The sequence below is a fragment of the Nematostella vectensis genome, chromosome 9 (assembly GCF_932526225.1).
Source record: "Nematostella vectensis chromosome 9, jaNemVect1.1, whole genome shotgun sequence".
Lineage (NCBI taxonomy): Eukaryota > Metazoa > Cnidaria > Anthozoa > Actiniaria > Edwardsiidae > Nematostella > Nematostella vectensis.
Window position 1 is genome coordinate 6,935,513 of NC_064042.1, and position 27,390 is coordinate 6,962,902.

The following is a 27,390-nucleotide window of genomic DNA, read 5'->3' on the forward strand; positions in this document are numbered from 1 at the left end:
GAAAATCGCCTCACCGCATACTTTAATATACTTATTATTCCACAAATACTGGTTTATTACTTCAGCGCCTTCAAATGAAGACGAAAACATCTGCCCAAGCAATTAGAACCTCCTTATAAAACTCGGGTAATTGGGTGGGTATTCTAGATATATCAAAGTTTTCACGAATAGCCTTCATACCCCAAATAGATTTCAATAAAAATGTAGGTAAAATAGAAATGGTCCGGTTCTGAGCTAACAACAAATTGCTAGCAAAATTTATTTGACTAGCTTTAACGGAAGATGAAAAATAAGGACAACCCAGAGGCTCGCGTTCTATTCGCGTATGAATGTCATGAGATCGAGCTTTAGTGCACCCCCCCCCCTCCCTCCAAAAAAAAAAAAAAAAGCTTTGGCCTGCTACGGCTCTGTATTATCAGACCAACCTCGTTCCCCGAGCCCAAGTAGGAACGTTATAGTCGTTTTCTCTATACAACAATAAAAGGTTCGAACAAAAAACCCTTGGCTAAAAGGCTGCAAAAAAGATATCCGAAGTTTCGAGTTCTTAACAATTTCGTTTTCGGGCTACCTGTTGTGCAGAGTGTTTTGTTTTGCTCTTGCGTTCTACCGCATTTGATACCGTGGGCGCAACTCATTCATCCTTTCCCTCTGGCTCTTTGGTGATATTGCCTTTGGACTTTGGGCATATGTCGCCAAATTTTGTCTTTATTATTACATTTACAATAGCCATATACTGGATTCTACGACGCTACATACTCTTGTAAACGTTGGTTTTGCAAACAACTCAAAACTGCTGGTAATCGGCCACAACAGCTCTATCCCTACGTGGCATATTTGGCCTAAGGGTCCATGTTTCAACCAAGAAATAGCCCTTTTCTCTACAAAAAACATGGGTGATTAACAATTTCAACTGAGGAGGTAAGTTTCATTTAAAATTTAAAGACTGCAATAAATTTAGTATTGTGCAAAGTTTATCTTTGAAGCTTTTATTCATGCATAGTGACCCTTTTAGAAATCAGATCGCAAGTTTATTAATAAGTTTTTATGTCAAGTTTATCACAGCAATAACGTCAACGGGAATGTGTTTTTTTTAACGTCTCCTACATTTGAGCTTATTTTTCTAATGCAAACAATCCCCTGCACGGAGGCATGATTAATGACTTCTCCGTTGTCAATGTCACTTTATAAGAGTTGTTTTAGATAATTAATGTACATACTGAACTTTGTTGATTAGCATATTCAGTACCTGTCTTTTATAATAACGTTTGTATTTTATTTTCACAGCTGCTGTTTTCTTGGTTGGTCTGGAGTAAAAATGAGTAATTCTGCAGCTATAGCAACTCCAGTAAAAGATGTGCAAGGAGACAGGAGATGGATGAGTATGGTAATAGTTTTAATCTTTATCCAGAGAGAAAAATGAGATCTCCCTTAATTTACAAGGAAACACAAATTTGTGTACTTATATAACATAAAAATGACTGTTTTGACTTTGTTTTTTTTTTTTTTGTATTTCAGCCTAAAATAATGACTTTGTATTTTTCACAAAAATAGAAGTAGGTTCTTCAGATCTCTTCAATGGCAGTTCCTTCTTACTTTTTGAGCTTCCAGACATTTTTTTTTTACAGCATGAACGTTTTCTTCGTGAAGGGAAAGACTCTGCATGCCAAGTTCTGTTTGTGGGAGATTCACTGATTTTTCACATGCATGATACACAGGTTAGTTCAATAGAGAAAGGCAACTAGCAGGTACTGCAGAGGGGGAGGAGCTGGAGGGCCGCAGTCCTATCCCTTTTTGTGACAGAAACAAGTCATACTATGATTTATTTCTTTTTCAATATGATAATTTTTTCAATTGTCACCCCTCCTCCCCCCCACTTTTCAACATGCTCCGCGGTCCCTGACTAGGGTTCAACTTTGTGAATAATCAGTGATTTACAGCCCTACTGAACTTGCTAAAAATGTACAAAGCACAAGAGAAGTGCCAATAGATATTTAGTCGATATCACTTGCTGGCACATCAAAATGTTAAAAGAACACTAGACAATCTACTTAATTTACTTTTTTACTGTTCTGCCAATGCATCATTGTCCAAGGGTTGTATGAACACCAACATATAGTCGTCCACCCATCAGATTCAAAACTTCAAGCTTTTTACTTATGAGCCATTCTAATGATCAGAGCTCTTTCGCTTTATAGCTAGACTGGTGCTTTCCTGATTGTGAATATTTTGAATAGGGGACAATGTTTTAGTCATGTTTTCCAGCCTTTGATGGAAGAACAGATTGTGGCCTCACAGAAATGGGCTAGAAATCAAGCCTCTATATATACCTGTCTATGATTAGAAATAACTTATGGATTTGTTGATTGGGAATTTTCTGAGATTATTCTCTATACCTTCTAAATTACTTTTATGTCAGAAGTCCTCTAAATTTCTTAATTACATATAATACAACTAGTGCACATTCACTGTATTTTTTCTATCTAGGAATGGGAGGAGTATTTTAAGCCTCTTCGTGTCCTTAATTTTGGTATTGGTGGGGATCGTACTGAAAACACGCTTTGGAGACTGCAGAATGGTGAGCTCTCTTCTATTGAACCAAAGGTGAATATGTGATCCTACTTTCTAATGATAATACTGACAGACAACAATTGCAGCAGCTTACAGCTACAGCATTCTACAATTTGGTGAATGTGGACCCCAACCCCCCCCCCCCCCCCAAAAAAAGAAATGTCCAATCAAAAAAAAATTATAATACAAATAATATAATACCACACCCTCAGGTAATACCTCACAAAATACACTTGTTTGCAAATTACAGGTGCCAAAGCCAATGACCTGACTGCATTGTTGATACAAATGCATCTCTTATCACATTGTTTTTCCTATGTTTCACCACAAAAATTGGTGTCATGTTCTAATACTGTAAAATGTTACCCCCATCCTTCCTCCCCCCAAATATACTCATGACATTCCTACTCCAAAAATATGGGGGAAGAAAAATTTGAGACCAAATCAATCTGACCTTCAGTGCCACTTTGGGGTCGCTCCTTCCCAGGTAGGGACGAGTCGAGTATGCCAGCATAATTTCAGGCATAATCTCTCAAAACTAGCATAATTTTTAGACTTTTTGCAAAAAAGCAATGCTCAGAATAATTTGCATTTTGCAGAACAAAAATGTTTAAACCAACCTCATATATCCTCTTTATGTATTATTTACATATTTAAAAGTGATCTCCCTTTTGTATTTCATTACAGTTTTTGTTATTATTCTTATAACAATAATTTTTATTTATTTACTTTTTTTTTGGGGGGGGGGGGGGGTGGGGGCTGAGGACGAGGATGAGGGAAGGGGTGGGAATGAGCCTGAACAGGAAGTCTAGGAAAAACTGGTTCCCAGTCCCACTCTTGCTCTCCCGAAATTGTGGCAATGTGTTGTTGCTGATAACAAGTAAAGAGAAGTTGGGTTGTTAGATGCTTTCCGAGACCTAATTGGTCTCTGGCCTCTTTGGTCATCTGACCTCTCTGGTCATCTGGCCTCTCTGGTCATCTGACCTCTCTGGTCATCTGGCCTCTCTGGTCATCTGACCTCTCTGGTCATCTGACCTCTCTGGTCATCTGGCCTCTCTGGTCATCTGGCCTCTCTGGTCATCTGACCTCTCTGGTCATCTGGCCTCTCTGGTCATCTGACCTCTCTGGTCATCTGACCTCTCTGGTCATCTGACCTCTCTGGTCATCTGGCCTCTCTGGTCATCTGGCCTCTCTGGTCATCTGACCTCTCTGGTCATCTGGCCTCTCTGGTCATCTGGCCTCTCTGGTCATCTGACCTCTCTGGTCATCTGGCCTCTCTGGTCATCTGACCTCTCTGGTCATCTGACCTCTCTGGTCATCTGACCTCTCTGGTCATCTGGCCTCTCTGGTCATCTGGCCTCTCTGGTCATCTGACCTCTCTGGTCATCTGACCTCTCTGGTCATCTGACCTCTCTGGTCATCTGACCTCTCTGGTCATCTGACCTCTCTGGTCATCTGGCCTCTCTGGTCATCTGACCTCTCTGGTCATCTGGCCTCTCTGGTCATCTGGCCTCTCTGGTCATCTGGCCTCTCTGGTCATCTGGCCTCTCTGGTCATCTGGCCTCTCTGGTCATCTGGCCTCTCTGGTCATCTGGCCTCTCTGGTCATCTGGAAAGTGCAGCCGTGTTCAGCAAGGTAATGCACTCTGATTACTTACAAGCAAGTTTGGTGTTTCAGTATTTTAAAACTCTGTTTATGAGTTACAGTAAAGCCTCGAATTTAATATAGTTTCGCATTAAAGTTTTGTATGTCACTGGGTTGCAATAATAATCTGCTCCTTTTTTGGCATAATCAAGCCATCATTTACTTTCTGATAGATGCGTCATGGACCATGTGGCCGAAGGCCGAATTGTCTTTTCAAAATCATAGTCCAACAGGCCGAGAGGTCTAATTGTTTTAGAATTCACTAACAAGATGGTCAAACTAAGACAAAAAATAGCGAAAAATTGACAATTATTTGTATATCGGAGGTTGTTTTTCAGTGCCGGTCAATGGCCGCTTTTGTCGAACCGAAGCATAAAATACTTGGAGACATGCTCTTTTGTATTCATTTCTTGTAATGGATAACTGAGCTGTGTTTGATTTCAATTCTGCAAGATGTGAACTTATTGTAAACTATTAACATCCGATAAAAAATGTTGCATCTCTCGGGGATTTCTCTCTGAAAGTTGAAAACTTTCCTGAATTACCTGAATTTATCATCGTTTTCAATGGTTTTCCTATCGCTGAAAATTCTCATTCCATATCTGGTTGCCTTTGTTTTAATTTTTTTATTTTCCCGAGCATATCGCTGCTTACCGTCTATCACTAATAGACCATTAGTTGCTCAGCTAGTCAGAATGCAGGATTTGTGATAGACCTCTAGTTGAATTCTAAAATGCAATAACCGTTTCATTGCTTGCTAGCCACACTACACCCGCCATGTTGAACAGAACTTCTTCTTTTAGTTATCGTCCGTATAACCTCCACACTGGTCAACCGAGTAGCTCTCCTAATGCGCAAAACCTTTTTGTACTCCTGTCGGAACTTATTATTCATTGCACCGTATATAAAAGGGTTGATACTCGACGAAAGCGTAACTAAAAGCATATATAGAACGTATACTTCACGAGGGAGAGTCGAGAAGTCCCGAATAAAAATCGGGGAAGTTCGGAAAAGAGACGAAGGGTTCCGAGCAAAGTCGACGACATCAATCACAAAAACAGGTGTCCAGCAACACAGGAAGCCCACCACAGTCAGAAAGAGTGTGCGCGTAGCTTTGATATCTTCGACGTTTGGTCCACTGATAGATTCTGTGTTCTGTCGCATTGCTTTAATTCGAGATTTATGCAAACGAATTGTGCGAAAAATCTTGTAATAGCAGAAAGTTATGACTGCTGTAGGAACAATAATTGCATACAAATACCATGACGTACTAGCTGTGAGCCTCAATTCTTGGAAACAGTGATACTTGCCAGAGTGAAAGACATACTTGCCTCCGTTAGCGAGATACTGCGAAGGTCCGATGAATGACAATAAGGTTGTTCCAACGATGATGAGCTTAGTGCGCTTTGGCGTATAAATAGATCGGTAATGCTTGGTACGAACCACTTTGAAATAACGATTAATAGAAGTTTGCGTTATAAGTAAAAGCGAAGCAAAAACTAATCCAAACCCAGTAAAACCTTGAAACTGGCACACGAATTCAGAAAACGGCCATGTTCCAAGCGCGAGCGTACTAAGAAATGTCCACCCAGTGAGGACGAGAATCAAGAAGTCTGATACAGCCAAAGCCCCGATGAACAAGTTTGCGATATTTGCCGAGTTCTTGTTTTTAAAGACGATCCATATGACGAGGGAGTTCCCCAGTGTCCCGACGACGACAATAGCGAAATGAACAAGGGTCTCAATCACAACACGAAATTTGCCCCTGGACGCGAACTGACTTTTCAGGGTTTTAAAAACATCGCCATCTTCCAAGGAGGAGTTCATTTTGTAGATCCTTCGCTTGAAACAGTCAAGAGTTGTTTTATGTGGTTTGATCTATAAACTCGTTTGATGACAAAGATTGTTTCGAAGGCACGCTTATCGATCAATCTGATTCGCAACAATTTCTTCCAAACTATGAGATAGTCAACCGCTGGGACTTAACAATAGTGTGGACATATTCCAAAAAAACAGCTTGTATCCCATACAAGCTGAAAGCGTTTAACTTTAATTTGTTTTGGGAATGAGATTTGCATGCAGCGGAACAGTGGATTATTATAAGATCCGTTTCGTGAATTTATTTATATTGTCTTACAAATTGATGGGTGATAATCGATTTTTGACGACTAAGACCTGTGTATAAAACTCTTATCAATTAAATGTTTTTAAGATTTATGGGCTGTTAAAGAGGCTATAACTGTTCAATTTTTGTACCCTAATTGGATGGACCAGGCAGGGGCCGTAAAGTGGCATCTCACCGATTTCAATGCAATTTCAACATCCCTGTGGTCACTGTTAATCCGTTTAGAACCTTTATTAGAATTCTTATTATCTCATACTTTCTTATCTGGTTAATGGAAATTTTCAAACACGGATTTTTTTAAAATAGATTCATTTATTTGGCCATGTTCCAAGCACGAGCGTACTAAAAAAATGTCCACCCAGTGAGGACGAGAATCAAGAAGTCTGATACAGCAAAAGCCCCGATGAACAAGTTCGTGATATTTGCCGAGTTCTTGTTTTTAAAGACGATCCATATGACGAGGGAGTTCCCCAGTGTTCCGACGACGACAATAGCGAAATGAACAAGGGTCTCAATCACAACAATAAATGTGCCCCTGGACGCGAACTGACTTTTCAGGGTTTTTAAAACATCGCCATCTTCCAAGGAGGAGTTCATTTTGTAGATCCTTCGCTTGAAACAGTCAAGAGTTGTTTTATGTGGTTTGATCTATGAACTCGTTTGATGACAAAGATTGTTCCGAAGGCACGCTTATCGATCAAACTGATTCGCAACAATTTCTTTCAAACTATGAGATAGTCAACCGCTGGGACTTAACAATAGTGTGGACATATTCCAAATAACAGCTTGTATCCCATACAAGCTGAAAGCGTTTAACTTTAATTTGTTTTGGGAATGAGATTTGCATGCAGCGGAACAGTGGATTATTATAAGATCCGTTTCGTGAATTTATTTATATCGTCTTACAAATTGATGGATGATAATCGATTTTTGACGACTAAGACCTGTGTATAAAACTCTTATCAACTAAATGTTTTTAAGATTTATGGGCTGTTAAAGGGGCTATAACTGTTCAATTTTTGTACCCTAATTGGATGGACCAGGCAGGGGCCGTAAAGTGGCATCTCACCGATTTCAATGCAATTTCAACATCCCTATGGTCACTGTTAATCCGTTTAGAACCTTTATTAGAATTCTTATTATCTCATACTTTCTCATCTGGTTAATGGAAATTTTCAAACACGGATTTTTTTTTAAATAGATTCATTTATTTGGCCATGTTCCAAGCACGAGCGTACTAAAAAATGTCCACCCAGTGAGGACGAGAATCAAGAAGTCTGATACAGCCAAAGCCCCGATGAACAAGTTTGCGATATTTGCCGAGTTCTTGTTTTTAAAGACAATCCATATGACGAGGGAGTTCCCCAGTGTTCCGACGACGACAATAGCGAAATGAACAAGGGTCTCAATCACAACACGAAATGTGCCCCTGGACGCGAACTGACTTTTCAGGGTTTTTAAAACATCGCCATCTTCCAAGGAGGAGTTCATTTTGTAGATCCTTCGCTTGAAACAATCAAGAGTTGTTTTATGTGGTTTGATCTATAAACTCGTTTGATGACAAAGATTGTTTCGATGGCACGCTTATCGATCAATTCGATTCGCAACAATTTCTTCCAAACTATGAGATAGTCAACCGCTGGGACTTAACAATAGTGTGGACATATTCCAAATAACAGCTCGTATCCCATACAAGCTGAAAGCGTTTAACTTTAATTTGTTTTGGGAATAAGATTTGCATGCAGCGAAACAGTGGATTATTATAAGATCCGTTTCGTGAATTTATTTATATTGTCTTACAAATTGATGGATGATAATCGATTTTTGACGGCTAAGACCTGTGTATAAAACTCTTATCAACTAAATGTTTTTAAGATTTATGGGCTGTTAAAGGGGCTATAACTGTTCAATTTTTGTACCCTAATTGGATGGACCAGGCAGGGACCGTAAAGTGGAATCTCACCGATTTCAATGCAATTTCAACATCCCGGTGGTCACTGTTAATCCGTTTAGATCCTTTATTAAAATTCTTATTATCTCATACTTACTCATCTCGTTAATGAAAATTTTCAAATAGATTCCTTTATTTATGTTTACCACAGGGTACCCTTGTGCTTATGCGCGATAACGTGGATTCAAACAAACACCCGAGTGTTATAGCCCTGTTTCGTACTTCTGCAGTGAAAAACGTCGATTGAACATATTTTAACGTTCAAACACATGCTGAGTCCATCTCCTACCACAGGATACCCACATCTTAAACTTTGAACTGCAGAGTTCAATGGACTTTTTATGATTAAACAATGTCGATCACAAACTCCTTTGTTATTATTTACTATTGAAAATACAGCAGTTTATTCACAAGGAAGCTTTAAAATAACAATCTACGAATGAAGTCTGATATGTTATTCGCATTATGTTACCACAGGGTACCCATGACTGAACATTTGGTACACGTGTAGTGTGTGGCTATGTAAATACCAATAATATAAGTATATTGCTACATTGGATAATCTAGAGAACAGATAGTGTAAATTGAACAGATATCAACACATAGGAAATTACATTTGTTATTCAGAGGATCTATGTTATCCCACACAAGAACATGGGTACCCTGTGTTAAATGAATTATTTTTGTGAAAATCTTATTTTGTTATTTAGGATGAAACTTTGTTGCAGTTTTAAACATCTGCAAAATCATTTATCAGAGTGGAGATATTTTGAGCACAAGCATGAACCATTTTGAGAAAATGCTAAACTAGCTCATACTGTTTTGTTGATTGACAGCTGCCAATCAAACACCTATTGGTTATTGGTAATAATTTAATAGGTGATTTTTTCAAATTAGGGTAAAAATCAAGGGGGGTAGTCTATCTCCGAGCCACTTTGGTAAGCTGACATTCTAGCAAAGTTTAATTGAAGTCGGTAAGACGCCACCTCCCCCCCCCCCTGCCTGGTCCAGCCATGGACCAGATGTTTTGTGCACTTTTTCTTCCTATAAATTGGGGGTAGGGGTGACTGTCATATTTTTTAGGGTTTGAAATTCGAGGTTTGGTACTTTTTAGGGTCTTCGAAGCAAAACCTATTGAAAATAATCTAATAAAAAGGTATTTCTTAGGGTCTACAAACGAGAGGTACTCTTTTTTCTATAGACGTGACCCTACAGTTATATAAGTAGGTGGTGTATAGTAGTTTGCCATTTTGTTATATACTTGTTATGTTATTTTTCCTTCAGTCTCTGTTAAAATACTATTTTCCATGAAACTGCAAGGATGACAATAAATTTTTAAACTTCAAAATATGTAGTTGATGAATGGCAGTAAAAGGATGTTTAAAAAAGGATTTTTTTATTTGTATTTTTTAGGGTTTTTTGTATTGTTTTGTAAGAGGCATTTTTGGGGGTATTTTTTCGGGGTCTCCGATAGGCACCCCTGCCCCTCTTACTCCAAAGAACCCCCCCCCCCCCCTCGGACTTTTGTGCAAGTGTTATATATAAAACAATTAAACATCTTATAACAAAGTAACACATTCATTTTCTTGCCTTTTCTCTCATGATGACAAATCAGATACATAAATAACTTGTTTGGTTTATTATCAGGCTTCTCTTACATTTTTTATAATTAGATTACCTTATCCTTCTTGGCTGTTAATTCTCCATACTGAAAATCTGAACTAAAAATAACTAAAATAAATTTCTTTCTAAGCCCATTTTTTCATAAGAGCGAAAATCCTTTTTTTTTTGTTTAACACTCCCCCCCCCCTGCCAAAAAGCTAGATCCATGCCTGCCAAGCACAAATACTGTGGAGTGGGTCAAGTGGGTCATGACCAAGGGTCATAGATACAGTATAAGGCAAGCAAGGCATGTTTGAAACCTCAATATCTCATGCTGTCCAAATTATATTCAAGGGATTTCTATCCCTCTTTAAGTACTTTCCCCCTATAATAACTCAAACACACAGGAGCCAAGCTTGTAGGCTTCTTCACTGTCATATCCGGTAACAAGTTTGGTTTTAACTTATAACCCATGTTTTGCGAGGTTTTTGAGCAGAGTGCTTTGTTTATCCATTTAGCATATCATTTTCTCATAGGAGGTAACTATTACTAGCTCGCAGGTCTTTTTATTTGAGCAGATCTTCCAGTCAAGTGGTGGTGGTTCTTTTGAACTACTCAAATGCCCCCCCCCCCCCCCCCCAGATGGCTACGGGCCTGGAAGGGGGTATAATAAAGCATATGAACAAATATTTCATCATTTTAACTGTAGACCTTTTTTTTGTTGTTAGGTGGTTGTTTTGTTGGTGGGGACCAATAACCATGGTTGTACAGCTGAGCAAATTGTGGAAGGGATTGAATGCATTGTTTGGACCATCCATGAGCTAGTACCAGATGCTAAAGTTCTTGTTCTGGTAAGGAAAGGATGTGTGCTTACTATATATTGCATTCTGAACTGTTCTTCTTTCATAGCACAAATTTTTAGTTTAATGACTCAATTCAACATGAAAACACCTATAGGTCAAAGCCCAACCCCTCCCTAACCCTCCTTATCCTTCCCTGTTTCTGGGCAACACTTGCTTCTTCTCAAGGCTGCAGCTAGCGACTGAATAAGGGGGGGGGGGCTGCCTAAGGAATGACTGAGCCTTGTCTGCCAAGCACAACAATGGTAATTAAATCGAACTCAGGGGAACCATATGTCCCCCTAACTAGGGTCAATTTACAAAGTATTGCCCTCCAGTAGGGGCGGATCTAGCTTTTGGCTAAAGGGGGGGGGGGAAGGGGGGGGGTTGGCTCAGTGACAAAAGGGGGGGGGATTTTTATTGTTACATATGGCTTTCTAGCAGCCTAAAGGGGGTGTTTAAACCCCCTAAAACCCTCCCCCTAGATCTGCTACTGAGTTCAAGAGCTGTTGAAACAATGTTTAACAACGATTTTCAGGAAAAAACTTTTGCCAACATTTTTTGTTTGGTCTTACCTTAACAGGGCCTCTTGCCAAGAGGTGAAAAGCCTAACCCTATCCGTGAAAGGCACTTTGAAGTAAACCACGCCCTAAAAGATATCATACCAGCTATCCCAGGGGCGACCTTCCTTGATGCTGACCCTGGTTTTGTGAGGTCAGATGGTATGATTGACCACACCGACATGGCAGACTATCTCCACCTCACTAGAAAGGGTTATAAACGCTTTATGAAGAGAATCCATGAAGTAGTCCTAAAGCTACTAAAATATTGAATTATATAGATTGTTCAATGCTGCAGTCTTATTAGTACCATTTTAGGGCCATAGCCACAAATTCTATGGCTGAGGTCAAATCCCTTTTCCTAAAGGCTACAGTGTTCAAAGAATTGTCTCTTTTTTTCTTTCATCTGTCCTCAATAATCCAAGGGAAATGTCACAGTGTTCTTGTATCATGAGCAAAAAGTCCTACTAGTATTTCAAACAACCAAAATGCAGAATTTATTATAATCCACTAAGTGTGACTTAGTATATAGACTTAGACTAATAGTTATGACTGCAGCAACAGAATGCTTTGTACCAAGAAATACTAAATTATTATTATCATTATTAATAGTTGTTACTGAAGTGGCAATGCCAATGGCCAGGTTGAATTCAGCACCTTCCTTTGGGAGCTTTCATATTTTTAGGTCAAAGATTGTAGATTATTCAATTCTAGGAATGTATGACTCCCCTAAACCAAGATGTACAAAAGATGCTTCCATTATACCTTCTGAAGTTTTATTTTATCCAACTCTTGCAAAATTCATTTTGGAGTTGAAATAGTTGTAAAAAAAAGTTTTAAAGTTGTAATTAATGAATTGGATTTTAATTATATTCATTTTTGAAGTTGAAATTAATGTATTGGATTATTATCCCACACTTGTTAAAAATAAATAGGCAATTAGTTGTTATATAATGTGCATAAATATAGTACCCTGAAATCAAATAATGTATTAATTTTTTCGTTTACAATCTGTGAATGACCTTGTTACAGACAAATAGCCCCTCTTACCTGAAAAATAAAATAAAGACTCAAACACGACACTTCAAGCTATTTTGTTATATTTCTTAGCATACATAAATATGTTTTTTTACCTTCAAATATTACATGGTGTAGCCTAGGGCACATCCCCCCCCCCCCCCATCCCCAATATTTTCAAAAATCATAATATGGAAACGACCATGGCTGTACCCCCCAATTCTTATTGTTTCTGAATCAACCCCCCCCCCTCCCCCCAATATTTCAAGGCCTGCTACATCTCTGTATTCCCATACAAGGCCTACAAGGCTACTGCAGCCTTGGGCTACCTTTTAAAAATAAAATTCTGGACAAGACTAGTAAATGTTAAGACGCTGTTTTTCATGTCCAACCATACCAATTTCGTCTGAATTCTCCTGATTTTGCTTGAATTTTCCACTGCCTGAAACAACTTGATCAGGATAGGATCTTCCTAAAAAAAAATTACCATATTCTTTTGAGTGCAGTCCATATATTTTTCACCTCAATTTCAGTAAAAACAATTAATAAAGCTTGATAAAATGGATTATATGCTCGCTTCCCCTGCAGGAGCGGCGGGTCGGGTTCCAAATACGAATATATGCAAGCACATTTAAAACGGCACACGAAGGAACGGCGTCTAAACTGAGCCTAAAATGTTCTTTTGTACCACTTTTGTACTTCCCCACCCCATTGGGGAGTGGTACGAGTGCCGTATCTAGCTTAATGGGCATCCTGTGTTTGTCCTGCGACTCCTTTGGTCAGCGGTGAAGTGGTCCTGTCTAATTCTGTCGCTTAGCGACGATTGTGATGCTGCTTTTTGTCCGCCATATTGGAGCTGGCGTAAAATCCGTAGTTCTGTTTAATTGAGGTATTTTCAATGGTTTGAGGCATAGGATCGCGCAGTATTAGCGAGAAAGCTCACCATCAAACATGGCCGTCCAATACGCGCCAACAAAACTAAGAGTACCTCCTGGTTTTCAGAACCTTTTAGAGGGTTTAGCGCGCGAAGTTTTGCGGGAGCAACCGGATGATATCGTTCAGTTTGCAGCGCAATATTTCAAGAACCAACTCTCTATCAGAGAAGGTAAATTTTGTAGTCAAAGTCTTTCGAAACTTAATATTATGTTAGAATTTTAGCCGAACTCCTCATGCTAAGAAATCAGCAGATTTGACAATGTTTGAAATGTTCTGTTGGCCGCGAAACAACAAGAGACGACTTTTGACATTAAGTATTTAAAATATCTTTTTTATTTAACTTTAGGATGGTTATGAGCTTTCCACATGAAAATATGAAAAGATTTCTGAACTGTGGTGTCCTATGGAACATGATATCCAATATTCCATTTTTTAGAACTTGTTTAATTGTGTTTTACCCTCCCTAACAACATTAGTTTGTTGAAATTATTCATAAATGCCCTTAGATAAATTACTTGTGCATGCTAACTGAATAGCTATATATGCACTGCATAAATATTCCTTTCTAACTTTCCTAACCCTAGTCGTTATTATTGAACATTGGGTTGTTAACCTCAAAGTTTTGTTCTAAAAGTTTCAACTTGTACATTATTGATAATATCTACCAACATAAGCTGTTTCTTGGTTTGAGTGTTTTTCTAATGCCTTTTAACCATTGTGTCAATATGAAGCGAAATGCTAATTAGACAAGCTCAACATATACATGGGAAAGACAAACCCCAAGGCTTGCAGGTGTTTTGCATTCTTATAATGACAAAATGTTCTAATGAGCAAAATACTTTAACTGCAATAATATCATCACTGTTTTATTATCCAGATAATCAGAACTTTTCTATTTTTCTTCTAGCTTTTCCTTCCCCCCATTTTCAAACCTGTTAGTTACCTTACAAGTACTGTTTACATTGTGTATTTTTTATGTTGGTCTTATCTGAACAGAAACCGGAAAAGATGATGCCAAGAGAGGTGAGAATCTGGAAAAATTGATGAAAGGTGAAGAAGTAGACATTGATATTGATGATCCCGAAGTTCAAAAAGCTGCTACTAAAATCCAGGCCAGCTTCCGTGGGCATAAAACAAGAGAACAAATAAAACAAGACAAACAACAAAAAGATGAAGAGGAAGCTGCCGCTCTCAAGATCCAATCTAGCTTCCGTGGACATAAAGCCAGAGAGGAAGTCAAGGAGCTCATGAAGTCCAAAAGCAGAGAGTCAACCAGAGAGGAGGTCCCAATGAATGAACAGGAAACTGCAAATACAAATGCAGAAGAGGTAGATATTGACCTCAATGATCCTGATGTACAAGGGGCTGCTTTGAAAATTCAAGCTTCATTCCGAGGCCACAAGGCCAGGGAAGAGGTGAAGAAGATCAAATCTTCTAAATCAATGACACCAGAGGATAAGGCTGACTCCGGACCCCCTGCAGAAGCTGAGCCAGAGGCTGAAGCTCCTGCTGCCGGGCCTACTGCAGCTGCTGATGAAGAGGTAGACATCGACTTGGATGATCCAGAGGTTCAAAACGCAGCCCTGAAAATCCAAGCGAGCTTCCGCAGCCACAAGTCAAGAGAAAGTGTAAAATCCCTAACACAGAATGAGGCGAAAGGTAAAATGCCTTAAAAGTTTTTATTTTTTGTATTGAATAATTTACAAAGGTCCTTGACTCTTTAATTTTTGTCTCTATTAAGACTAAAAGGAGCATTTGCATTGTTAAAAAGTGTGTTTAGTGTTATTTCGGCAATCTCAAAATACTCAAATCAAGCAGATTGAAATGGATTCAAAAGAGTACTTTTAGGTTATGGTACAGGTATGGCTGAAGCTTTACTCAAACCTTGAAATTGCATAAATAAACCAGCTAGATCATTCGCATAATAGCCCTTTCATGGACATTTGTCCATTTCTATTTATTACACTTAGGTGAAGTAATCCCTAAGATTTTACATTGTTTTGTTAAATTTTCGCATTTTGTAAAACCTTCCTATGACAAGCATGCAAGTGCCCCTAAAATTAAAAAAAATAATAATAATATAGTACATCAAACACTGTGCTAGATAACATTTATGCACTTAAACGGCACATGTATACTCAACTTAAACTACACATGCATACTCAACTTAAACTTCACATGCATACGCATAAGCCAGGACTGATTCTGGAGCCAAATAAAAGGGGTTAGGGTGTCTTATTAAGTGATGCTGGGAAAATTGTTCTTTAGTATAACTACTAGACCTTTTTATAATTTTGTATCAAAGCAAAAACAGAAAAAGATTGCCATTTTATTCCAGGTGACTCTGCCCCTGATGATGCCACTGATGCTGAACCTGTTGCTGCACCTACAACCTCTGCAGAGGAGAATGCTGAGGAGGTTGACATTGACCTGGATGACCCCGAAGTAAATAAAGCTGCCACAAAGATCCAAGCCACCTTCCGCGGACACAAAACTAGGAAGGAGATGAAGGATGGTGCAATGCCTACCAGTTCAACGTCACTCCCGGCAGATGAGGGTGAGGAGGCTGCTGAAGGTGCTGAGGACAGCAGTGAGGCAGCAGCTGCTGAGGGAGAGGCAGTGGCTGCAGATGCCCCTGATGCACCAGCCGATACTACTGACACACCGGCAGAGGATGCTGACACACCGGCAGAGGATGCTGACACACCGGCAGAGGATGCTGACACAGCCACGGATGCTGCTGAGGCACCAGTGGAAGCATCTGATCCCCCAGCAGATGATGAAAGCAAGCCTGACCAGACCAAAGAAGAATCCTAAACGATATAGCTCCAGACCTATATTTTTATCTTCTTAAGTGATGAACTTGGAAAGGAACTTTGTATTTTATATCATATAGAAGTGTGCATGGGATGATAAATACCGCAGACTAAAGTTCATTGGCTTTGCCTGGTGTCTAAGTGTTTTTAAAGATCAGATTATAATTTGTGTGGTATTTCTGTATATAGCCTTGTTGGTCTCCGGTCGGCGCTGTAGATTGTGATGCAAATGGCTCGCATGCATATAGACAGTAAGCTATGTTAACCCGTATATCGTTGTTCGCAAAATAAATAATTATAAACTTTGTCACGTGAATTTGAAAACAGTCTCTGTATAAAACAGCCCGAGCTTAATTTTAGCCCTACCTCCTGTCAATGTAATACGAATTATATAATTTAAGAGACGCAAACTGCCAAGTACGATAATGAAGCCCTGACTAGGAGTCATAAGCATGCGTGCTATATATTTGTCTAGCATTTTGTGAGGGAGTAGAAAACGTTTTGTACGAATTGTTGTGTTGATCAAATAAATTATTATCCTTGAAATTCTGATTGCCCTTCTCGGCTTTTGTGTCATGCTCAGATACAAAGAATTATTATCTCCTAAATTATTCGAGCAGGAAAAACAATGAAAATCCCCGTTAAAGATGAAATGGTCGGTCGCTAAACAGGGTGGGTGTCAGACTAGGCAGGGCCGTAGCAAGCTTCGAAATACTGGGGGAGGGGGGGTTAGGAAAATATCGGGGGAAGGGGCACAGCCACGCCCCTACTGGTCATTTTCTTATAATTTTCAAAATATTGGGGGGCACACGTGCCCCACTCCCTGCTACGGCCCTGCTAGGGTCTTCTGAGTGTTTTTCAATGGTATCTACCTTATTACACGAATTTTCGCGACGTCAAAATTTCGCGATTTTGAGATGGTGATATTTCGCGACACATTATTTTCGCGATTTTCCTAAAAACCAGGTCACTTTTTTTCTCGAATTTTCGATAGTAAAATCAAATCGATGACGTCAGCTTAATAATTAAAAAAAATATTAAATATTATTATTTCTGTTTTTGACGACGTCAACGATTTCACAGATCACACGACCAACTTGTTATACCCCCTTCCCCCCAAATCTACATTACTCATAACAAGTTTAGTTGTCATACGATGTTTCGGCGTCTAGGTAGTTTGAATTTATTAACGTCATCGATGACGTCACACGAACTTGTACATACATCACATCTACAGAGTTTTGTTGACACACGATGCTTCTTTAATGAACAATTTTTTTCACTTCATGACGTCATCACGTGACTATATTGTTACATCCCCTTTGACACAAACATGACACCTGCCAAGTTTGGTTGTGAAACAATGTTTCTTTCAAGAGATATAAATGATTTTGCTTTTAATCACGTTTTTGCTTTAAGTGTGGTCATCGATGACGTCACACAACACGTGACCACATTGCTGCATCCATCTTCACACCTCCATGACACCTACTGAGTTTGGTTGCCATACCATATCAATATTTGGGTGACCTTAAAACTCGCTCGGCCAATCTCTTGGAGGCCTGGGTCTAAGGGCTTTTCAAGGCTTGTGTGATAAAGATTTGACCAAGCGATAAAGTTTTTTTTGACACATTTTTGCCTCGAGTCTCAAATTGACAGGAATCAGCATTTTTCACCATGTTTTCTGGAGATCAGGGAGCGGGAAAACTTTAGCTCTTCTAAATATAGGCATCAATGCCCATATAAGGCAATGCATACGAAGGACACTATCCGTGGGGAATATGTTTGATACGGATGTTTTTTTCATGAGATATGGGTATTTTTTTTATTTCGATGACGTCAGCATATTTTTTGCTTCTAGTGACGTCATGAATGACGTCACAATCACGTGACTATATTGGTGCACCCCCCTTGACACATACATGACACATACCAAGTTTGGTTGTCATATGTTTCGTTTAGGAGATATGAATATAAATATGACATCGGGATAGTTTTTCTTAAAGTGACGTTATCGATGACGTCACGCATCACGTGATCATATCTTGGCACCGCCCTTGACACATACATTGACACCTACCAAGTCTGGTTGTTATACAATGTTTCTTTCACGAGATATGAATGAGAATTTTGCTTCTTATGACGTCATTGATGACGTCACAATCAAGTGACCATATTGGAGGACCCCCTTGACATCAACATGACATCTATAGAGTTTGTTTGTGAAACAATGTTTCTTTCAAGAGAATGTTTTTTCTTTTTTTAATCACGTTTTTTGCTTTAAGTGACGTCATCGATGACGTCACACAACAGCTGACCATATTTTTGCATCCCCCTTGACACCTACATGAAACCTACCGAGTTTGGTTGCCATATGATGTTTCCTTCGTGAGATCACGTGACCAATCACGTGACGACAGTTTTGCACTTCCCTTGACACAAACATGACACCTGCCAAGTTTGGTTGTCATACGACGCTTTTAAGGGACGAACGGACGGACATCGCGTCACGAAAACTCGAGTCGATGGGTTACCAATATTTGTTACCATATTTGTTTTATACTATATACCACTTTTTCTTAGGTATGGGGCGCCGCGTGGGAGCTCCGCTATAAAGCTTGTTAAACGGCAAATATTACCCCAAAGGCTTCTTGTGAAGTGACGCGGAAATTGAGTGTAATAAGGTATATTGAAAATTACCTAGAAGACCCTGGGGACGAGGGTTGGATGGGTGCTAGGAACAGAAACAGGCAAATTGGATTCAAAATGGCGGACGATCCAGAAGAGCAGACGGGGAATCAAGAGGTAAAACAGGGGAGGGGAGGGGGGCACTTTTCTAAGTGAATGGGTGTGTGTTTTGTTTGCTTGTTTTTTAGAGATTTCATTTAAAGGAGCTTGCGACAGGATTTCCACATAATGACCTAATAACCGTAGTTTAGCAGTAATAGACAGTACAGGCTTAAGGCTAATTGGCGTCTCTCTTTGATGTTTATTAACCAATCCTTTGCAACATTTAATTTACATGCAATTGTGCAGAAATACAGACGAACCCTCGCTCTATTCATCATTTACCAAGCAGAGTCTAAAAATATTAGGTTTTAGTACGCATGTAAACCGTACATATTGCAGTATTTAAGGACCAACCATTTTATACGGGCTGCTTACAAAATTACCAAAATAATAAAGCAAAAAAAGAAAAGAAAGTGAACATACAAATCGAATAATCTATTTGGTATTTGGCCGCAGAAAATATATACATCGAGCAGGGGAAAAATCAATTACCACCCTGTCCAGATATCCAAATTCGGAGACAACAAGGTTTCACGGTAGCTACAAAATTTCAGTCGCAACGATGGTAAGAGCACCAGGGAAAGGAACAAAGAGAAGGAACTGTGAGTGGTTCCCGGAATTTGGACGTTAAATAAAAAGACCGATCAAAAGGCAAAAAAGTGGAAAGAAACTGAGAGAAGAAAAATGAAAAATTTGCACTAAAAATCCTAGAAACTTAAATTCAAAATTGCAGGTCATCTAAAATATTTTTGAACGAGTGATAATAAGGTTCTTTGTACTGCAAAAGTTGCTAAAAGTTACAAAACCAAAATTTGAGTTCAATATGTATCAAAATAAACCAAACTGCATGACTGTGTTTGAAAACAGCTCTAAGAACTCAGAAACACTTTGGTGTAAAAATTGAAATATTTATAGATGGTTAAGCCGATATCGATATTTTTATCACTTCCCCAGAAATAATCAGTGCAAAGGCCAAAATAAATCTCACACAGTAAAATCACAATTAAAAGTGTGAACGGTGATTTTCGAGAATGTAATTAGTGTAGTTGAGTGAATCTTCCCTGTGTTTCAGATATGTGTTCCCGTGTTTGACAACAAACAAAGCTTTTTTTAGCGAAAACAAACTCTTTGGCATGCTTTCATCACTACACAGGCTTATAGAATTTCAAAGGAGCTAAGGGGTTATTTGTCTATATAATAACACGTCGGAAACCAATGTAAAATATGCAGCTGTAATATTGTAGCCACCTAAGTGTACATAAAGCTTTCTTGCAAATGTGAAATTTTGGATTTTGGGGTGGAACTGAGAAAATTAATATATTACTCATTTAAGAGTGCAAGATCTCGCTCTGGCATGTTGGTTGCTTGAATGACATCTCTTGAAATTGCCGACTTAACAGGAGTTTATATAGCTTTAGAATTATAGGGTATGGAACGAGAACAGGAGACCGAAACGCTGGGTTGTAAAGTTTTCTGTATTGATGGTACAACAAGCCTTGTACTGTGAAAGAAACACGAAGATACACCGACTTTAGAAAGGCCTGGACAATACAAGAAGATACCCTAGGCTAGGTGATACACAGATATTCAGAGGTAAAGCTCCCACGCAATCCGCATAAACCTTGATAAACCATGGAAAACTCTACGCTAGGAAATTCTTCAACATGGACGAACACCACTGATTCTTCGGAACAGAAAAGCAGCCTTCAAAGAGGACTGTACGCCATGGTACTCATCGTAGTCATGATTCTGATCATTGTTGGGAATACCCTTGTACTGCTAGTATTATACCGACAAAGACTACAACATAACCTACGAGTAACCAACATTTTCTTGGCGAATCTAGCGGTGATGGATTTATGTATTGGATTTCTAATGTTTCCCTTCTCGGTGACGACTGTTTTGAGGGGGGCTTGGGTATTCGGAGATGGGGTTTGCCAGATGAATGGATTTACCAACATGGCTGGAGGAACTTGTACGATCTTGACGATGGCAGTTATTAGTGTTGATAGGTGAGTGTGTTTACATGGGAGTAAGAGCTTAAATATAATAAAACCAGGAAAAACACTACAATACAAGGGCAAAATACAAGCGTTTGTAGTTTTTTATGCCACTATCTTTCCCTATATTTTATATTCCGCAGATCCTAAAATCCTTCTTGCATATGATCTATCAAAACAGATACGAATGGAGATACTTTCAATGGAGTTTCTATTTGCACTAACGTATCATATTATTACATTTGTTTTTTGGTTATACTGAAAGTTTACGAAAGATTAAAATATTACAAAAAAACGAATCTGAGAATTCACATTGTTAATTTGGGTCAAATTAATTTCCTTCCGCCATGATGTTTTAAGAAGGTTGAAGAAAATAGCATCTGTCAAATGGGAACCTATTAGGCAAGTATTTGTAAAAAATAGCAAAGATTACAACAGTACCTTTATCGATAAAATAAAACCCCTTTGTAAATAATACGGTGCGGTTTTCTTCTGTGCGTTGCGTTATTTTTTATTCATTTTCCCATAAAACATTATAGAGCGCTTTTGATGTTATAAGAAAACGAGACGTCCGTCTCAGTTTACTTACCCATGTCTTAATGGCAAAGACTTAATAAACTTTTGAAGTAGTGTTGTGATAACCTAAAAAATGTGTCAAATTGCATAGCTTCTCTGCATATAATAGAGACCATGTTTTGCCCAAACACTCCTAAAACAACCCTTTCGAGTATTTTTTTTTTTTTTTTACATTAAAATTGATCCCTTTTTTTCCTCTGGCGATTGGGAATGAATTGCGTCTAAATAGATTTGAATATGATGGATAAATCATTTAAAATCCACGAAAGGAGAAATAGAAATAATTTCCGTTATAATTCCCTCTCTGATTTGTTTTAATTGATGTGTAGATTGTCAAGAGCTTCTTTAGTGCCGCTATCTTTTAAGTCGGTCCGCGTGCGCGCCGCCATTTTGTACCCTGGTTCTTACACTTTGACTAGAGATCCGATAGGAAAGAGAACCATTAATCGCAATTCGATGCATACTTAGGCGAATGAAATCACATTTTTCAACAATATCATTATGTGTTCTTAGGTTAGTAACGAGATAAATGAAAACAGAGGGAACAGTTTATTATTTTGGGGGTCAGGGAGACATGAATAACGTATGCGCATGCGCGTGTTCTGGCGAAAACAACAAAATCTTAGTGATGAGTCGTTCGAGTAAAGGTACGAAAGGCTGACTTCGGTCTCTGTTTGGAATTACTGTACAGCATTAAAACCATACTGTACAAAAGATGACAGATTTGTTTGATAATGAGGGAGTCATATAGAAAATTTTAGCCTTAGGTTTGATCTTGTTTTCTTAGCATTCCCCAAAATTTGACAGTTCGCCGGTAAAACGGCCGCCATTTCAAAACAAAAAGGCTGGTTTAACCGCGGGGTACTAGAAAAGTCTTGCGTTTTTCAGCACTGTCGATCAGGATCAAATTATGCTGCTGGTGTCGGGATAATTTCCAAAATAATGGGATCACGGCTATATTTTATTGTAATCTTTTATCATCTATATGTGGTCACATGATTTTGAATAGGTCATTTTTAGTTAGAATTGGGAACAATTAAAAAAAAATTACACTTTGTATCAATGGTGGTAAAACGCCAGCCCTGATTGACCGAGAGGGGCTGGTAATTAGTTAGCCTGAGTATCCCCCTAAAAAAACCTGATACTCAGGCTAGTAATGAGTGTGATTACAGGCGCACGTTTGACGTAATTGCGAGCGCTGTTTTCTAATATTCTATTTTTCGTAGAGTCTGTGGGGAGAGAGGAAAACACGCAAAAATGGTTTATTACATTTGTTACATAATACCTTGCCAAATGCATTATTGCGTTGAATTTGAAACTACTGCTGATCACATAGTCTATGCCGAATGTATTGCTTTGGGCTTCGAGCTGTGGCGTACTAACTAAAACGGAAAAGTGTTCAAATATCATGGTCTTGAAAGGGGTTATGATCCCACATTTGCGCTCAATTTTATGCCCAATTCCGCATCATACAGCTCTCTTGTTTTCCCGTTAAAAAAAAGAAAGGTAATAAATCCTGCATCCTTCACCGTCGATTTTGTTCATGCCCGCAACCCGGGGATGAAATAAGAAATCTAAACTTTAGATTTCAGTGTTCCTTTCAGTAGGCTGGAATATTTTAACTTTTTCAAAGGTTTCGAAATGTTCATTTCGAATGTAAACTTTATAAAACTATCGAGAACACGTAAATCCATTAAATTTTATCTGGAAAGGCCTTTAAAAATAACCTTTCTGAGACTATCCAGGACATGTTATTCCATTAAACGTTGCGTATAAGTATAGAAATGTCCATTAAACTTTATATTTAAATCTAGAAATGTTCTTAAATTCAACCTTTATGATCTTCTATATTTGGAACGCTTAAGTAAATATTCGGGTATTGCGCCTATAGAAGGCGCATAATAGTGGACACAGTAATGTCAATATTAGTTATAGTACGCTTTTAGCCTTGCTATTGCTTCTGTAATTCCATCTTCCTTTCACCGTACGCCTTTTATCTTCTTCTTGTATATGCCGTACTTTAGACCAAATATATGCCTCCGCGATACTATAATTCGTACAAAAAAGCAAAACTAGCGAGACTGATGTTATTCATTACTGTCGAATCCGTTGTATCGCGATGCCGCATTTTCAAAACATCGATTTGTTTTTGTCTTTTGGGGTTTTCTGTTTCGCCAGTCAAATTATTCTAAGCCAATCAGATTCTTGCCATCTCTTGCTTAGTGCATTTGCCTGGCTTTCTGTCGCGACACTGTCTGGTTTTCGTCCAGAGGATAGCCAGGGAAAAGTGCGCAAAGCGAGGCTCTGATTGGCTTAGAATGGTTTTACTGACGGAACAGAAAACCAAAACAAATCGTGTTTTGAGAACGCGGGTCGCGATACAACGGATTCGACATTAAATATTTAATTCTTTCTTTTATTTTCCCTTTTAAGCAAAGTTTCCAGGCTAGTGTTGAACTTCATTTATCTGATCTAGTTTTGCGTTTATGTCCACGTGACTTTAGGTACCGCGCCATAGTGTCCGGTCCGGGCCACAAGCTCCAGGTCCGTCACGCCCTCCCCCTGATGACCGGGGTGTGGCTATGGGGCATCGTGGTGGGGCTCCTTCCTATCCTGGGATGGAACGAATACGTGTTCGCCTACGGCTCTATTTGTAAGATGTCATTCAAAAAGGATCCTGGGTACATCATGTTCGCTGCGGTCACGTGTTTTGTGATACCGTTCATCATTATGTTTTACTGCTACTTGCGAGTATTTATTAAGGTGAGATGTTAGAAATAAGTTTTGAGTAGGAGACCAGCCTTTGGCGGGAAATGTGTGTGTGTTTGTAAGAGAGGGAAGGGGTGGGGAGTTGTAGGGCGACGAGCTAAAGCTAGACTGGTCAAATGGTTCCATCAGAAGCCACTCGAATAATTGCGTATTTTTTTCAGGGGTGTCGTACACCCTTTACCGCTTTGCTTGAATGCCTGCCATCGAAAAAAATATGCTCGCTCCCTTGCTCTCTGCCAGGCTTTATAAGTAACAAAACAGCTACAAGTGCATCAAAAAACATGCATCACAAGAAATGTTCAACTACTTTACTCCTATTAATGCCTAGTGCACACTAGCAACATAACAACATAACGACATGGGCGCGCGCACTATGTTTAGCCCGACATAACGACATGGACATGACATAAAATAAAAAAACATGTTTTTTCTCTTATGTCGTTATGTCCATGTCGTTATGTCGAAGATAAGAGTGCGCGCGCCATGTCGTTATGTCGATATGTCGCTAGTGTGCACTAAGCATAATTCACTACAAATCTCACATTCTAACCCGTCAGGTGCGTAACCACCGGAAGTTGATGCAGCGGAAGTGGAACCGTGCGAGTGCCAAGAACCGGGAGTCTCATCACATGCGCAGTGAGACCCGAACCGCCAAGATAGTCTTCTCGGTGCTGTTCGTGTTTTCTGTGGCGTGGACCCCTTACGTCATCGTACACCTTTTACAAGCATCACCGGAAATCACGCTACCAACAAATGTCACGACATTTGTCACACTATTCGCCGCAATGCATTCCTTTTACAATCCCATCATTTACGTTACTATGAACCGGAAGTTTAGATCCGATTTGTATAAATTATTTCCGGTGTTGCGACGAGTAGGGAAGTGTTGCGGCGTGTGTTGTTGCTGCTGTCGCAGGCGATATACTGGTAACAGAGTGGATAGCTTCAGAGAGGCGTCGTCAAGTAGTGCCACACTCCAGCCTGCCCCTAAGCCGAGAATTTCACTGGTGTTGCACTCGATTGAGGAGGATGGAGGAAAGCCTTTTGAGGAGGGGAAAGGAGACGCGGCCAACGCCCATGACAATCTTGCTGTTACGAGCGAAAATGCATCAAAAGAAGAAAACAAGAAATACGAGTTTGCTAAGGAAGAAAACCAGGAAAACTCTTAGAGTATTATTCTCCAGGTTCTCCCGCCATAGCAAACATATGACTCGTTCAGCGTTTGCGTGACTTCTAACGCCATGTAATAAGCTCTTCACGAGACTTCGATAACTGTTTGCGCAGTTACTCGCGTCACACTAAAAACAAATTTACCAACGATCTCGCGTCGAGACTGGTACAAATGAAAGGCACGCCACTTCTCGCATGCCGTTGTGTAGCAAAACAACTTTTGCATTAGGGTTTTCCGATTAAGCGGAAGTTCCTAATGGTTCTGGAAGTAGTAGTCCCGCTATTGTTCCCTTTTCAATGGCCATCGTCTGAACCAGCTCCTTACTATTCCCAGAGGGATGGAGATGCTTGCGCAAAAATGAAAAACAAGGTCGCGCGTGCAACGTTTAAGATTAGCTTGACCTTGAGCGAGATGGCGGTGTGTGGGCACAGGCTCCCCGCCCTATGCGCATAAACGCTCATATGGAGATCGGCAATGCATTTGCGCGCGCCTTTTTTGTACATCTGAGTGAGACAAATGCATGAATATAGGGAAGAATGGTATTTTTATGTCTTTGAAGTCGCATTTTTACCTCAAAACAGCTTTTATATAAAAGGCGCGTGCGCATGCATTGCCGATCTCCATATGAGCGTTCATGCGCATAGAGTGGGGAGCCTGTGGTGTGGGTTTCTTTCGAATCGCAGACGTAGGTTTATCAGAGAAATTGCTGTAGACCCTCTTGACAGTTATGCTTGTCGTACATCAGAGAGATTCTCGTTGCTTTTGATTACGAGATCGAGAACTTTCATTTTTAAGTTTGGATCGCTTGAAACATAGGCCCAAACACCGAGAATTCGAGACGAAGTAATTTAGGCAAAATTCGAGAAACGAGATGCAAACGTGGCGAGTTCATTGTTTTTTTTATGGACCTTTCGTCTTTTTTGCCACTCGACTGTACTTGAGCATATGGTAGCCTGACTCAGGCCCGTTTCCAGGGGGGTGCAGGGGGTGCGAATCCCCCCCAACACACACACATTGGCCAAAAGTCTTTTTTTGGTTCTCAATAGACGTGTTATTTGTATACAAAAGTAATAATCATAAGCTCTGGTATGTAGCCAAATCCGACAATAAACGTCCTGAAAACGGCTGAAAAGGCGTAAAAAATCCTTTTTTGTTCTTTCGGATGTGGTTAGATTTTTATCAGAGAACTGTCTCCCTCCCCCTCCCCCCAGAAAAATAAGGTCCACCTTTTCGGCTTTCGCACCCCCCACCCCCCCCCCCCCCCCAAAGAAAAATCCTGGGTACGGGCCTTTGACTGCAGGCGGTTTGCATCTTGTATTTGCAGCGGCCACTGATCGGTAGATTACGAGTGCGCTTTTGTTTGCCTTTTATGAGGCTCAGGAACCCAAGAAATGTGCGGTTTTTCCGCGCGATAAAACATGCGTCTGACCTGGTCTGACAAAAATTATACGAAAATAGTTTTTTTTTCGTAGATGAGTATGTTTTTTTGTTTATAATCAATAAAAGATATAACGGATGCTCGAAAAAATGAGTTTATAAGTTTCTTCCTTTTGCGCCCCCTGTATCGATCCTGCATCGAAACCCCGAAATTTGGATTATTTGCTTCTTTCTAGTCTTACCACGCATAAAATATCCCGCTTAGATGCTAGTCAAAGGAGTCAATCAGCCTCTGGTCCTCAGGGTATATCCCTGGAGTCCTTGCTGGAAGTCGAGGGCGCACGCAAACTATTGTTCTATTAAAACAAAAGTTGCGCGTGTGTTCGCGCGCGGAAAGATCTTTTCCACTCCCTCTAAATCGGAAAACTCTATTAGGACTCTTCCTATAACGATTATTGGGGGCAGCCTATTGTCTTTACAAAAATAACTGATGAAAAGCACTGTTTGGTGGGCAGTTTTTTTTAGGGGGGAGGGGTGCACATCCTCCAAGTCCCTCCCCCTGCTTCGTTCACATCGCACTTTGTAACAAACTGCCAACTCTCCCCTCTCGCGTCAGTTCATACAAAATCTGCCATTTTCTTACCGATCA

At 39.6% G+C, this 27,390-nt stretch overlaps 3 protein-coding genes across 3 annotated transcripts; all 3 read left to right on the top strand.

Moving 5' to 3' along the window:
- Positions 1-613: 613 nt before the first annotated feature.
- Positions 614-12,371, top strand: LOC5518135 (platelet-activating factor acetylhydrolase IB subunit alpha1). Its single transcript, XM_001638049.3, has 6 exons — positions 614-918; positions 1,285-1,384; positions 1,626-1,715; positions 2,485-2,601; positions 10,619-10,741; positions 11,313-12,371. Exons 2-6 carry the CDS (start codon positions 1,316-1,318, stop codon positions 11,559-11,561), a joined length of 648 nt encoding a protein of 215 aa, XP_001638099.1. The 5' UTR covers positions 614-918; positions 1,285-1,315; the 3' UTR covers positions 11,562-12,371.
- A 753-nt stretch (positions 12,372-13,124) lies between these two features.
- On the top strand, positions 13,125-16,364 carry LOC5518183 (cilia- and flagella-associated protein 91). Its single transcript, XM_001638050.3, has 3 exons — positions 13,125-13,411; positions 14,239-14,901; positions 15,581-16,364. Exons 1-3 carry the CDS (start codon positions 13,258-13,260, stop codon positions 16,057-16,059), a joined length of 1,296 nt encoding a protein of 431 aa, XP_001638100.2. The 5' UTR covers positions 13,125-13,257; the 3' UTR covers positions 16,060-16,364.
- A 3,496-nt stretch (positions 16,365-19,860) lies between these two features.
- Positions 19,861-26,892, top strand: LOC5518136 (visual pigment-like receptor peropsin). The gene is made up of 3 exons (XM_032362679.2): positions 19,861-20,860; positions 23,929-24,187; positions 24,751-26,892. Exons 1-3 carry the CDS (start codon positions 20,481-20,483, stop codon positions 25,360-25,362), a joined length of 1,251 nt encoding a protein of 416 aa, XP_032218570.1. The 5' UTR covers positions 19,861-20,480; the 3' UTR covers positions 25,363-26,892.
- Positions 26,893-27,390: the final 498 nt, after the last annotated feature.